Genomic DNA, 13,314 nt, shown 5'->3' with positions numbered 1-13,314 from the left:
TACTTGTTGGGATAAATGCAAGAAATAGTAACATACTTTCATTGATTCGTTTAATGTAGCATCTTACATTCATTTGTTCCTATTACAACATTTTACTTTATAAAATCTACCTAATTTTTGGAATGTCATCCGATATCAAGCAATTTTCACTTATATACTTAGGTAATATCCCAAAGTATAATGTTCAAAGTAAGAAAATCTGAAAGTACAATTCTATAATTGGGTATAGTTTTCAATGTAAAATGCCTTAATAAAAAAAATTAAAAATACAATGTTGTAATTTGAAAAAAGAAACTAGGATGTGATAGTAAATAAGTAAAAATATGTTGTTGGTTCATGCATTTAGTACTTAATTTATAAAAGGGTTGATCACTAAAATGACAAAAATAGGTGGGACCTATCACAAACTGACTAACTTTTGAACAAATATCACAAAATGGACTTTTCGCAATCATGTTTCTTGAGATTTTGTTTTAATTTTGTTTTTAATTTTTAATTTTAATTTTAATTTTATTTTTATTTTTAATTTTATTTTTTTTTGCGAAATGATATCGGCGTTTCCCAAAAACAAAGATGTCATTTTGCAAAAAGAAAATCTCAATTTTTTTTAATAGCTTTTGTAGAGGGAACCATTCATAAAGAAATTTTGCAAAGTTCATTTTGTGATTTTTTTTTCAAAAGCATGTCATTTTATCATAGAACCCCACCCATTTTAGTGATTAACCATTTATAATATTAAAAAAATTTCACCCATTTTGCTACATTTATATAATCAATATAGTTCCCTTACAAATGAGAAATGTTAAATCTTATTGTAGCAAGAAAAGCTAGAAGAGGAAACAGTTAAATGGTGCAGTGAGATCATAAGAAACAGCTCAACTGCAATTCAGGTGCAATGCAGTCGATGATGACAATGCTGGACTCCAGGTATTCTTAGCTCCACAACTCAAACTCCATATTCATTTTATTTTTATTTATTTTAAATAAATTGTTCATTTAATTTGCTTGCAGGAACTAGGAGGAAATGTTATGCTCATTTTCTATGGAACTGAAGAAGGTAAGGAGGGAAAGACGGTTAGTGCTCATTGACGACCTTAAGTTCATTGATTTTTTATGAATAATAACTTTTGTATTTATAGTGCTGTACCAATTGATATTATTTTGCAAGAAACGTTATCAATCATTGTTTGGTTAGTGCTCATCAATTTTCTATAGGTTTAAATGCAATAAATAGCGATTTACTTTTATTGATTTGGTTGTTGTAACCTCTTACTTTCATTTCTTCCTAGTACAATATTGTACTTTGAAAAAATTACCAAATAGTAGCAATCTCATCTAAATACAAACCAAAATTAGTGTTATAAAATAGGATTTTCAAAGTATAATGTCCTAATAAAAAAAACTAAAAGTATAATGATATAATTAAAAGTACGTTGGAGAAATGAAAGTATGATGCTATAAATACACAATAAATGAAAGTATGTTGTCATCTCTCATATTTAACCATTTCTATAAGCTCTTTGTTCGGTGGTAGACCATAATAATGGTTGGTATGTACAATAATGGTATTTGTTTTTTATTTTAGTCGTGAATTGACGATTATAATTCTTGTTCTTGTGACTAAGGGTGGGAAAATGATGCACACCAAGGGCTTACCCAAGATTGGTGCCGTTGGATGTGCAACTATAGGCAGAGGCACATTGGATCCCGGGATGCCCCTCAAAAACGTATTAGTAGTGTACATACTTTTAGAAAACTTCGTTTTATGTTGCGTTTATACTTAGGAAAAAAAATTAGGCTGCCCTAAGAAAACCAGGTTATTTCTAAATGGTCCAAAATAAAAACTAGCGCAAATGGTACAAAATTTTTAAGCCCGTACCAATAGTTTATTGAAACAAAGAGGTATAAGCCCATTTAGTTTGATGAAAAAAATCGGACATGTTTTTTTTCTTGTGATCGTCGACTTCATAAATCAGTTGTCGACTCGTTTTCTGGTTCTTCATCTGACTCCATCGCCGAAATTGCATCTTTGCCTGCCGGTGGCTTATTCCGACGACCGCCTCCGGTGGTGAGTGATCAAACTCACCAAAGTACAGAATGAAACATGTAAGTAAAAAAAATACTCAATCCTATTATCTATTGTTAGGTAAATTCAAATTATAATTTTTTGTCATTATGTTGAAAAATTCGAAATTACCAATTAGGTTTGTTAAATTAGGGACTTAGGGTTAATAATTATTGATTATTTGTTGTTGAAACTTGAAATCAAGTTATAGTCGATATATTCTGATTGTAGGTTGCTATTTTTTCATTTGTTGTTGAAACTTGAAATCAAGCTTATAGTTGATATATCTTGATAATTTGATTGTAGGTTGTTATTTGTTGTTGAAACTTGAAATCATGTTTATAGTTCATATATTTTGATTGTAGGTTGCAATTAACAAATTTTTCAAAACACAATTAGATGTTGGAGACAACAATGGTGAAGGAACTTCCAAAAAAATAGGGCTAATGAAAGTACCCTAGTTCCACAAACTAATAAGCCTACGCCAAAACAACAAGAACCACAATCGAATGAACCTACTCAAAAACCAAAAGTGACACGATCTTTTGATTTGAATCGTCTACCTTTCCGAAGGATAGACCAAAGATTACATCTTATAATACTAATCAAAGGGATGAAATAAGGAATACATACTTGATTATAGGGCCTTGTCAACCAAAGGGGCATAATTTTGAATTTACCTTATCTATATCATCATATCATATCATATCATATCATACTATATTATAAAGGAAGCATTTTTTCTTTCACCACATTCATTTGAAACTCCTATGCATTTTTCCTTTCACCACATTCATTTGAAACTCCCATAACTTTTCAATTTCTTTCTAATGATTATAAGTTGGTTAATAAGATTAAATAAATATCAAAGCTAAAGTGTAATCATATATAAACTAAATTTCAATTTAAAAGAATATCTTAACTTCTACTTATAAAGTTATGTTTTTTAACCTTTTCCATAATATACTTAATTTATTAGTTTTAATATATCGTTGGATATAAACCATTATCATTTTAAAGCTACAACTTTTGAACTATTTGTAGAATATATTTAAATTATAAATTTAAATATAACATTATAGGACCAACTTAAATATAAATTTTAGTTTAACGTAAACAACCCAAATAATATTTTGTAAATAGTTAAAAGTGGTAAATTGTAGTGTCTTTCTAATAATGATTATTATTTGGTTAATAAGGTTAAATAAATATCAAACCTAAATTGTAATCATAAATAAACTAAATTTCAATATTAAAATAATATATTTACTTCTACTTATAAAGTTATGTTTTTAACTTTTAACATATTATACTTAATTTGGTAGATTTAATATGTTGTTGTATATAAACCATTATCAATTTAAAACTACAACTTTTGAACAGTTTGGACAAAATACTTAAACTATTAATTTAAATATAACATTACAGTGTCAACTTAAATATAAATTTGAGTTCCACTTAAAATAACTTACAATAAGAATAGTTAAAGATAACTCTATATAAGCGATTATATTGTTACCTTTAAAATCAAAAACAATGTCTGATGTTTTCAATAATTATAATGATAGAAGTTAAAACGTTAAGAAAATAAATTTTAAAAAATTAATTAACAATAACAAAAGCTATAAATAACATTAAGCCATATTTTATATTTAATTTTATTTATGAGTAACTCGCGGGTACAAGTCATTCAAATGGTTGAGATTATACAGTTGTAATAGATGTATATATTATCATATAATTCAAAATAATCAATATATTATATCAATTTAGTATACAAATTATTATATTAAATTTAACAAAAACGTTATTGTTATATTTAAAAAAAACATGTATTTGTAAAGATTTCAACTATATAGGTGTTTCTGCGCAACGCGCGTGCATGCAACAAAGTCACAAACTTTAACATGCTAGGTAATCATCATATCATATCATATCATATCATATCATACTATACTATAAAGGAAGCATTTTTTCTTTCACCATATCAATTTGAAACTCCCAACTCTTCATATTTCCATATAATTTACTTAATTTATTAACTTAAATATGTTATTACTTATAAACATTATCATAAATGAAAGACATCTTGAATTATCAATATGATATACTAATTTTGTTGACTTCAATATAGTGTTAAATACATAAACTAAATTAATATATTAAATAAACTTAAAAATATAGTGTAAAAGTTAAAACCTAAACTAAAATATCAAATAAAGTTTTAAAAATTCAACGTATATTTTTTAAAATAGTTAAAAGAAAAATATTCGATACGATAAATATAAAAATCTTAAATCTAAATGTCGAATTAATTAAAAGATGTCCAAAAACTATTTTTTATAATAACTAAAACTCAATTAAGTTGTTTCTACTTATAAAGTTATGTTTTTTAACTTTTAACATATTATACTTAATTTATTAGTTTTAATATATTTTTGGATGTAAACTATTATCATTTCAAATCTACAACTTTTGAACAATTTGTATAAAATACTTAAATTATAAATTTAAATATAACATTATAGGATCAACTTAAATATAAATTTTAGTTTAACTTAAACAACCCAAAGAATATTTTGTAACTAGTTAAAAGTGATAAATTGTAGTGTCTTTCTAATAATGATTATAAGTTGGTTAATATGGTTAAATAAATATCAAACCTAAAATGTAATCATAAATAAACTAAATTTCAATATTAAAATAATATATTTACTTGTACTTATAAAGTTATATTTTTAACTTTTAACCTATTATACTTAATTTATTAGATTTAATATTTTTTTGTATATAAACCATTAGCAGTTTAAAGCTACAACTTTTGAACAGTTTGGACAAAATACTTAAATTGTTAATTTAAATATAACATTACAGTGTCAAGTTAAATACAAATTTCAGTTCCACTTAAAAAACTCAATGAATATTTTGTGAATAGTTAGAAGTGATAAATTATAGTGCTAAATGCAAAAACTAAATTATAATCTCAATTTAACTAAAATATTTCCTAAAGATATTTTTATAATCGTTAAAAGTTTTGAAATAAATAGCTTAAAATAACTTACAATAACAACAGTTATAAATAACTCTATATAAATGATTATATTGTTAACTTTTAAACAAAAAAAACATTAAAAAACAATGTTTGATGTTTTAAATAATTATAATGATAGAAATTAAAACGTTAAGCAAATAAACTTTAAAAATTAAATAACAATAACAACAACTACAAAATAACATTAAATCATGTATTATATTTAATTTTATTCATGAGTAACTAATGGGTAGAAGTCATTCAAATGGTTGATAATATGCAGTTATAATAGATGTATATATTATCATATAATTCAAAATAATCAATATATTATATCAATTTAGTATACAAATCATTATATCAAATTTAACAACGTTATTGTTATATTAAAAAAACATATATTTTAAAGATTTCAACTATATGTGTTTCTGCGCAATGCGCGAGCATTCGCCTAGTTTAGTAATAAGCCAAGACGTTTTGTTGTGGAATGGATTACTGGTTTTCCATGGTTAGAGTATAGCATAAAAAAGAAGAAAGCATATTGTTTTTATTGCTACTTGTTTGGAGACATGGTAGGGGAACAAAGTGGAAGAGATGCATTTATAACCGAAGGCTTTAACAATTGGAGTAAAAAAAACTCATTACAGAAACATATGGCTAATATTCAAAGTTATCACCATAAGGCCCAAGAAAGTATGATTTTCTATTGAGAAAAACCAATCTATTAGTAAAGTCTTGCATAAGAAAACGGAACTTGAACAAAGTAATTATGAAATTCAACTACGTGCTACAATCTGTAGTAGTAGATTTTTACTGAAAAATGCATTACAATTTCATGGATATCATGAGATGGAAAAGTCTAATAATAAAGGACTTTTCATTGAAGTCTTATCTTTGATTAGAGAAGATAATGAGAAGATTTTTAAAGTTACTTTAGAAAATGCTCCAAAAAATGAAAAGTTGACTTCTCCGACGATTCAATAAGATATTATCAATTGCTTTTCAAAAGAGATAATCAAGTCTCTTTGTGATGAAATTGGAAAAGATGTGTTCAGTATATTATTTGATGAGTCTAGTGATGTTTCCAAAAAAGAACAAATGGCTATAGTTCTGAGATGTGTTGATAGACTTGGGATTGTAAAGGAAAGATTTATTAGAGTTGTTCACATGTTGGATACATCTTCTTTGACTCTTAAAGCCGCCATCGATACCATATTTTCTAACAACAACTTAAGTATGGCTCAGGTGAGAAATCATAAAATATTTATTCCTTTAATACAATATTAATTTTATTTTTATGTCTTATATTTTTTATTAGGTTTTTCAAATATATAGGTGTGGGGGCAATGTTACGATGGATTAAGTAATATGAGTGGTGCATTCAACGGTTTGAAATCTTTGATTTTAAATGAAAACAATTATACACATTATATATATTGTGTTGCACACCAACTTCAATTGGTGGTTGTGGCGATTGCAAAGAAAATATGATGATGTTGAAGAATTCTTTGGACAACTAGCTATGGTGGTTACTGTCCTCTGTGGGTCTTGTAACAAAAAAGACATGATACGAGAGATGCAAAAAGAAAGAGTGGCAGCTGAAATTGGTATTGTTGAAACAGAAAAAGGAAGAGGGTTGAATCAAGAGATTTCTCTTGTTCGAGCTGGATATACCAGATGGGGTTCAAATGTTAGAACAATTGCAAGTTTGTTGAATTTGTTTGGAGAAGTTGTTGTGTTCCTTAAATATGTCAAAGACTAAGGGTCTACTTTATCTAATCGTAATCAAGAAAAGGATATTTTGTTATATTTCAAGACACTTGATTTCGTGTTTCTTTTACACTTGATGTTGGAAATTCTAAGTCTCACAAATACCTTGTCAAAGCATCTTAAAAAAAAAAGTTCAAGATATTTTGGAAGTGGCTTCGTTAGTAAAAGGGATAAAGAAAGCATTTGCTAGTTTTTAGAAAAGATGGGTTTCCACAAATTTGGAAGAAGGTATGTGCTTTTTGTGAAAAGCAGAGTATTGGAATTGTGGAAATGTCGGAATATTATATTACCCCACGAAAGCGTAGGACCAATATGACTAATCAACATCATTTTGAAGTTGTGATTTTTAACATTGGATATGCAAATGCATGAATTTGGGGATAGATTTAGTGAAGTTGACACATAATTGATGGAGAACATGGTGGCTTTGAGTCCTTTTGACTTATTTTCTAGTTTTGATAAAGCAAAGTTTTTGAAGCTAAGCGAGATATACAAAAATGATTTTGACGATTCAAAACAGGTGCAACTTAATGGGCAACTTGATATCTATTATCACTCTTTGCTCCGTGACGAGAGATTTTTCAACTTGAAGGGAATTACATATCTCTCTCGTTTGTTGGTGGAAACTGGGAAGCACCTCTATTTTCTTTTGGTTTATAGATTATTAAAACGAATTTTGGTTTTGCCTCTCGCAACCACAACCGCACCCATTGAATGGTGTTTTTCTTCAATGAAGTTCTTGAACACTAATTTGCGTAATAAAATAGGTGACGATTTTATGAATGGTGCTTTGATTTGTAGTGTAGAAAAGGAAGAACTAGAGAATGTTAAGACTAAGAATGTAATTACTCTCTTTCATAAAACGAAAGAGCGAAGAGGTGAACTTTTAAACGTAACTTTGTTATGGAAGTTGAAGTTTATGTAAAATGAAATTGCGGTTATTATTTTTTTTCTTATTGTATATTACACGATTTTTTTAGGATACCCCTTTACTTTGACCCTGGATCTACCATTGTGTGCCACATTATAAATGTGACAAAATTACAATAGATTTTTTCATGAAGTTGTCAAAGACAAAGAAAGGGCATGACATGATTTGGGTAATAATCAATAGATTAACCAAAATTGCACTTTTCTTGGCTACATGTAAAATAAGGTCCACATAGAAGTTTTTGGAACTCTATGCTAATAAAGTAGTGAAGAGACATGGTGTACATTTTCAATTATGTCGAATCGGGATAGTCGATTTACGTCTCAGTTTTAGAGAAGTTTTTAAGAAGAGCTCGGAACAATTTTATGTTTAAGCACAACATTGATGGGGTTTCTATGCATTTTTACACTAGATTAGGCAACGAAATCATTCAAATATAATCCTAAGTGTACATGCACCGTAGATCGGGGCTATACTATTATAGCAATGAATTTTGAAAACTATGAATATAAACTAACAAGAGGAAAAGATTACCAACCTTTCAAGTATAATAGTATATACTTGTCATTCCAATGTAGATCTCAAACTTCTTGCTGCTCTTGGAAGATCTAGCACCTAAAGTAGGAATGCACCTAATCGCTTACACCTAAAGGACTAAAACCCTAGAATATTTAGGAGATATGAGAGAGGTTTGGAAAACCGAAAGTCTCAACCTTGGGTAGAGTAAAATCTGATTTATGAAGGCCTTATAGGGGTCTTTATATAATTGTGGGATTAGCAGATAAACCCTAATTTGTATTAATTAAATAATAAGATTTTTACCTTATTACTTACTAGAGATAATTCTAAAAGACTTCTGGAAGCTTTCTAAAATTGTCCACCTACAAGGGTTGCAAAATGTTCCCATTGCTCAACTATTGAACAATTAATATTCAGTCCATGTATCTTCATATTAAATCCAGATTGATTCTAATTAATTCCAACTAGTTTTTGATTAATTTATTAACATGTAATAAAGTTAATAAACTAATTATCTCTCTCTAAAATCATTTCTAGCTATTTTAGCTTTTGAGGGCAACCCAAAAAGGAGTTTATCATTATTCCCAAAGTTATACCAATTAGTTATGACATTTGGCACTTATTTCCAACACACATACCGCCCACAAACAGATGGACAAAATAAAGACCTATAAAAACTTTGGAAGATATGTCTCATGTACGTATTTTGGAGTTCGCTAGAAATTCGGATAAGCATTTACCCTTAATTGAATTTTCATACAATAATAGTTATTATTCGACTATTAAAATAGCTATTTATGAGGCATTGCATGGAAGGAAATTCCAATCCCATTGTTTTGGCTACTAGTTGGAGAGAATGTTATTACCATACCAAGTCTCCTTATTGAAACTGCAGAAAAGATGGAAATGATTCGACAACGAATGTTGATAAGTAAAGATAGGCAAAAGTGTTATGCAAATTTTAAAATCAACCCATGGTTTTTAAAGTGGATTAACAAGTTTTGTTGAATATCTCAATTTGGAGATGAATCTTTCATTTTGTCAAAAGATTGAAGTTGAATCCAAGGTATATCGATCCATTCACTATTTTGGAGAGATTCAGGAAACAAGTATATAGACTTGAATTCCATCTGAACTTAATGGTCCTCAAACGTATTTCATGTATGGTATTTAAGGAAGCGGTTAGGAGATAAAGTGGATTTAGTACTATTGAATTAAATATGAATGGATGGGAACAAGTGATTGATTGAAAAACCCAAGACAATTATGGGCCGAAAAACCAAGAAGTTGAGGGAAAAAAACGATCGTTTTAGTTCTAATAAAATGGAAACATTAAATGAGGCCGAGTCTTACTTGGAAAATGGAGAATAAAACGAAGAATCATTATCCAAAAATATTCTCATGAAATGTAACACTCGGTTTCGGTTTTTATTTCTTTAGAGGAATATTAATATTAGGATTATTAATTATATAAAAATGAGGCGTCATTATTGTTTTAATTAATTGAACAAGGTATTTATAAGATTGTTTCTACTTAATAGTTAATAAATAAATAAATTAATTAATAATGATATTTATAATTAAAAACAAATCAATTTATTTAATACAATTAAGTTTTATATGTTCGCGCGGGGGGGGGGGGGGGGGGGGGGTTGTTGTGCTAAATCTAGAATTAGGTTTGTAAAGGAGTTTGGTATTAGGGTGTTCTGTCAGTATGGTTAATATCAGGGACCAAATGTGCCATTCGAAAATCCAGTTATCGCTTTCCTCTCCTCCCATCGATTTGCGTTTCAGATGCTTACCGCCCCTTCTTTTTGGACACACAAATCACATAGGCAGTAAAAATCAATTGATTTCCTACTTTAAGAGTTAACCTATTGACCTTTTAGAACTAAGGAAAATTCCGATAAAGTCCCAATATTTTAGGTCAGATTAAGGTTTAATCCTAACATTTATTTTTGAACAAAAAAGTCCCTATTATCTAATTTTATATGATAATCTTGAAAAAAAATAAGGATTGTTTCATTAATTTGGGTAATATATAATATAATCGAGATTTTTCTGTTCAAAAAATAAGAGTTTCGACTAAACTGTAAACTTGCTTAAATTATTGGTACTTTATCGGAGATTTCGCTTTAGAACTAGCCTGATTTTCTCATCGATTGTTTTAAAGAAAGGTTCACTTGAATCGTAGAAATTATGAGAGGAAGTAGAGAGAAATAAGAAAGATACGGGAAATCGAATCAAGAGTTCCGGTTACCATCTCTGGTGACCAGAAGTCTCGAGCAAACGATTTCACATATCGAGTCGTGGTTTTCTAGCCAAGCCTTGTCTGCCATTTAACCACGTCTCTCGTGGTTCTCTTTTCCGGTGAAAGCTCCATGGAACCAATGAGGAGATGTGCTCAAGTTGAAGAGGGGGGGGGGGGTTCAAGCAACTATGATGAGGTGATATGATACCCGGCTATGGAGCTACACGAAAAGGCACAACAAATTCATGTTCTTTGTTGATGTGTTGCGATGAGGTGCAAGAAGTAGGAAAGAATGAAGATGGAACATTCACCTGTGATGGATGTGGGGGGAATGCAACGCCGATAATGAGGTATTATGCACCCTGTTGACTTTTCTTTTCTTAAGTGTATATCATTGATATGGGTTAATGTTGGATTAGGTGTCTAAGCCAATAACTGAATTAGTATTTACTTGAATTATTAGCAAAGTCCTTTTGGGTTGCCCTCAAACCTAGTAATTGAATAAGATGACTTTTAGAGAGTGAGAATGATTTACTGATTTATTATATGATTAAAAAATAATAATAAATGAATTTTTAATATGTTATGAAAATAATATATTAATTAGATATAGTATTATTTAATTAATAATTAATCAAAAATTAATCAGAATTAGTTTTGGGATTAATTTGATTAATTAAAAGTGCAGGGGTGTAAGTGTAATTATTTAAAAGTTGAACAAGAGGTTCCAGAACCTTCCTCCTATGGAGGTGGACGTTTTCTTGGAGGATAATCTAGGGTTTCTAGAATATCCCTTATAGAGAATTAGGGAGTAGATAATTACCTAATTTAAGATATTAATATAATATTCAAATTAGGGTTATCTAGGGTTTCCTAATCTAACTATAAATTGACCTTAAAGGATCCAATTTTCGGCCACCTCTTTTTACCAAGGCATAGCCGAAATTCCTTCCCCCTATCCTCTCTCTTTTAGCCTTCTTGTTGCTAGGGTTGGGTGTGAGCCATTAGAGACACGAGATTTCTGGTGCTAGCTTCCAAGCAATTTCAAGAAGGATTGTGACTGATTATCTACTAGTATAATCAAGAGGTAAGTTTTTCCTAAACGCTTTTTGCTATTTTCGAAATACCTAGGGTTCTTGTAGGGTTCTTGATGTTCAATTGGTTATTGCATTCAATAGTGAAAACATAGATCTATAGGGTGCATGTGAACTTAGGTTTTATGTTTTTCTGCCTAAATTAAAATTTTGTAACATAGAAAATCCATCAGTGGTATCAGAGTGATTGTTTTCAATTGAATATGCATAATTGTTAAATAGATCAAGATTAGGTTTTGTAGAAATTAAACACTAAAGTAGGCTAATTTCTACTAGGGCTAGAGTTCTTGAAACCCTAGCCTCCACCCTTATTTTCGAATTCCCTACGGTTTCCTTATTTGTTAATTATTACCTTTAAACTGTTTCAAGTAGGATAATTAAAATTGGATAACACTTATCCCTTAGTTTTCGAAATATAGATGGAAAGGGATTATGATTAAATTTAAATTATTTGATTAATAGTTAATGGTAAGTAATTATTTAATCCTTATAAGATTTAAATTAATTTAATTAATTGTTACTTAAAAGATTAAATCTTAATTGGTTTATTTAAATTAAATTAATTCTTTTAATTTCGAAAATTTAAATTAAACTTAATATTTTAGAAAAGTTTTTAAAATACACCTTATATATATTAATAAAATTTAATTACTATATGTATAAGACTAAGTCGGTCGGATCTCTAGTATGCCTCATTCACAAAGCTAAACTATAAGGGGGTATAAGGAACTGCTTATAAATGGTAGTTGAATGAGTGTCTACTCTCACCCACCACTTCCTTATTTGGTAGAGGGTCGTTAGCAGAACGGATCTGATAGGACATTAACTTCATTTAATTATAATGCTATTAAAGTAACTAAACCAGTTTTAAAAAATCCCACTTGCTTTTAGGGTTGATTTAATGTGAAAAGTATGCTAATCCATGAAGTTACACATTATGCCTTATATGTCGTTAGTGCAACGTGTGTGGTTAAGCAGCACACTAATAGGGACTATAAAGATTATTAATCGGCATATCTAGAATTATCATTGTTGATGGAGCGTGTGTGGTTACCCAACACATCAATTAGAGATGATAAATGACATAGAGGTTGCTAAGCACATTTCCATGGTTATTCACGTCTTGTTTGTGATCCTCGATATCCCAGTCACATATAGAAAGAGCATAATCTAAGATTAAACATGTCATTAGATTATCGAATCCCTCTTCTAGATTGTGAATTGCATAGTTGGGTCCTAGCCTCAAATATTTATAATGTGTTAAATATTAAGGATTATTTTATCATCTAACTAAAACTACCTTTTTCTCTATAGATGTCTACTCCTGGTGATGCTTTTGCTCCTTCGTCGTCTACCCACCACTTGGGTTTCTCCTTACTCTCGATCGTGTCCAAAGTGACATTTGATGGCACCAACTACAACAATTGGATTCGTAATGATATGTAATTTCTATACTGGTTTTAACCAACTAATTTAACTAACTATTATTCCTAAGGAAGTGTAACTAATCGAAAATCGAATAGCACGAATAGTCAGGTATCGAACATAAGGAACGAGAATAATGGCTAATTTGATCTACTATAGTTAAGTAAATTACTATTAAGTAAAAAGAGGTTTTTTTCTCTAGTTTTTCAATACTAGAAACTTAAACAC

General features: G+C 29.1%; 2 protein-coding genes across 2 annotated transcripts; both read left to right on the top strand.

Moving 5' to 3' along the window:
• Positions 1 to 6,194: 6,194 nt before the first annotated feature.
• LOC145131871 (uncharacterized) lies at positions 6,195 to 6,858 on the top strand. Its single transcript, XM_079066514.1, has 3 exons — positions 6,195 to 6,341; positions 6,432 to 6,483; positions 6,599 to 6,858. Exons 1-3 carry the CDS (start codon positions 6,195 to 6,197, stop codon positions 6,856 to 6,858), a joined length of 459 nt encoding a protein of 152 aa, XP_078922640.1.
• A 417-nt stretch (positions 6,859 to 7,275) lies between these two features.
• On the top strand, positions 7,276 to 13,107 carry LOC145131870 (uncharacterized). Its single transcript, XM_079066513.1, has 2 exons — positions 7,276 to 7,707; positions 12,976 to 13,107. The coding sequence occupies exons 1-2, from the start codon at positions 7,276 to 7,278 to the stop codon at positions 13,105 to 13,107; spliced, it is 564 nt and encodes a 187-aa protein (XP_078922639.1).
• The last annotated feature ends 207 nt before the right edge of the window (positions 13,108 to 13,314 follow it).

Source organism: Lactuca virosa, chromosome 8 (assembly GCF_052849685.1).
Source record: "Lactuca virosa cultivar CGN04683 chromosome 8, Lactuca_virosa_CGN04683_v6, whole genome shotgun sequence".
Lineage (NCBI taxonomy): Eukaryota > Viridiplantae > Streptophyta > Magnoliopsida > Asterales > Asteraceae > Lactuca > Lactuca virosa.
The sequence above is the reverse complement of the archived record's forward strand: the minus strand, read 5'-3'. Positions and strand labels throughout refer to the sequence as shown.

Excerpts from the sequence above, each read along its gene's own strand:
- LOC145131871 (XM_079066514.1), top strand. The coding sequence starts at position 6,195 with ATGGCTATAGTTCTGAGATGTGTTGATAGACTTGGGATTGTAAAGGAA. Across the intron at positions 6,342-6,431 it reads ACAACTTAAGTATGGCTCAG|GTGTGGGGGCAATGTTACGA; the intron begins GTGAGAAATCAT and ends TCAAATATATAG. Across the intron at positions 6,484-6,598 it reads TATGAGTGGTGCATTCAACG|AATTCTTTGGACAACTAGCT; the intron begins GTTTGAAATCTT and ends ATGATGTTGAAG.
- LOC145131870 (XM_079066513.1), top strand. The coding sequence starts at position 7,276 with ATGGAGAACATGGTGGCTTTGAGTCCTTTTGACTTATTTTCTAGTTTT. Across the intron at positions 7,708-12,975 it reads AGAATGTTAAGACTAAGAAT|ATGTCTACTCCTGGTGATGC; the intron begins GTAATTACTCTC and ends TTTTCTCTATAG.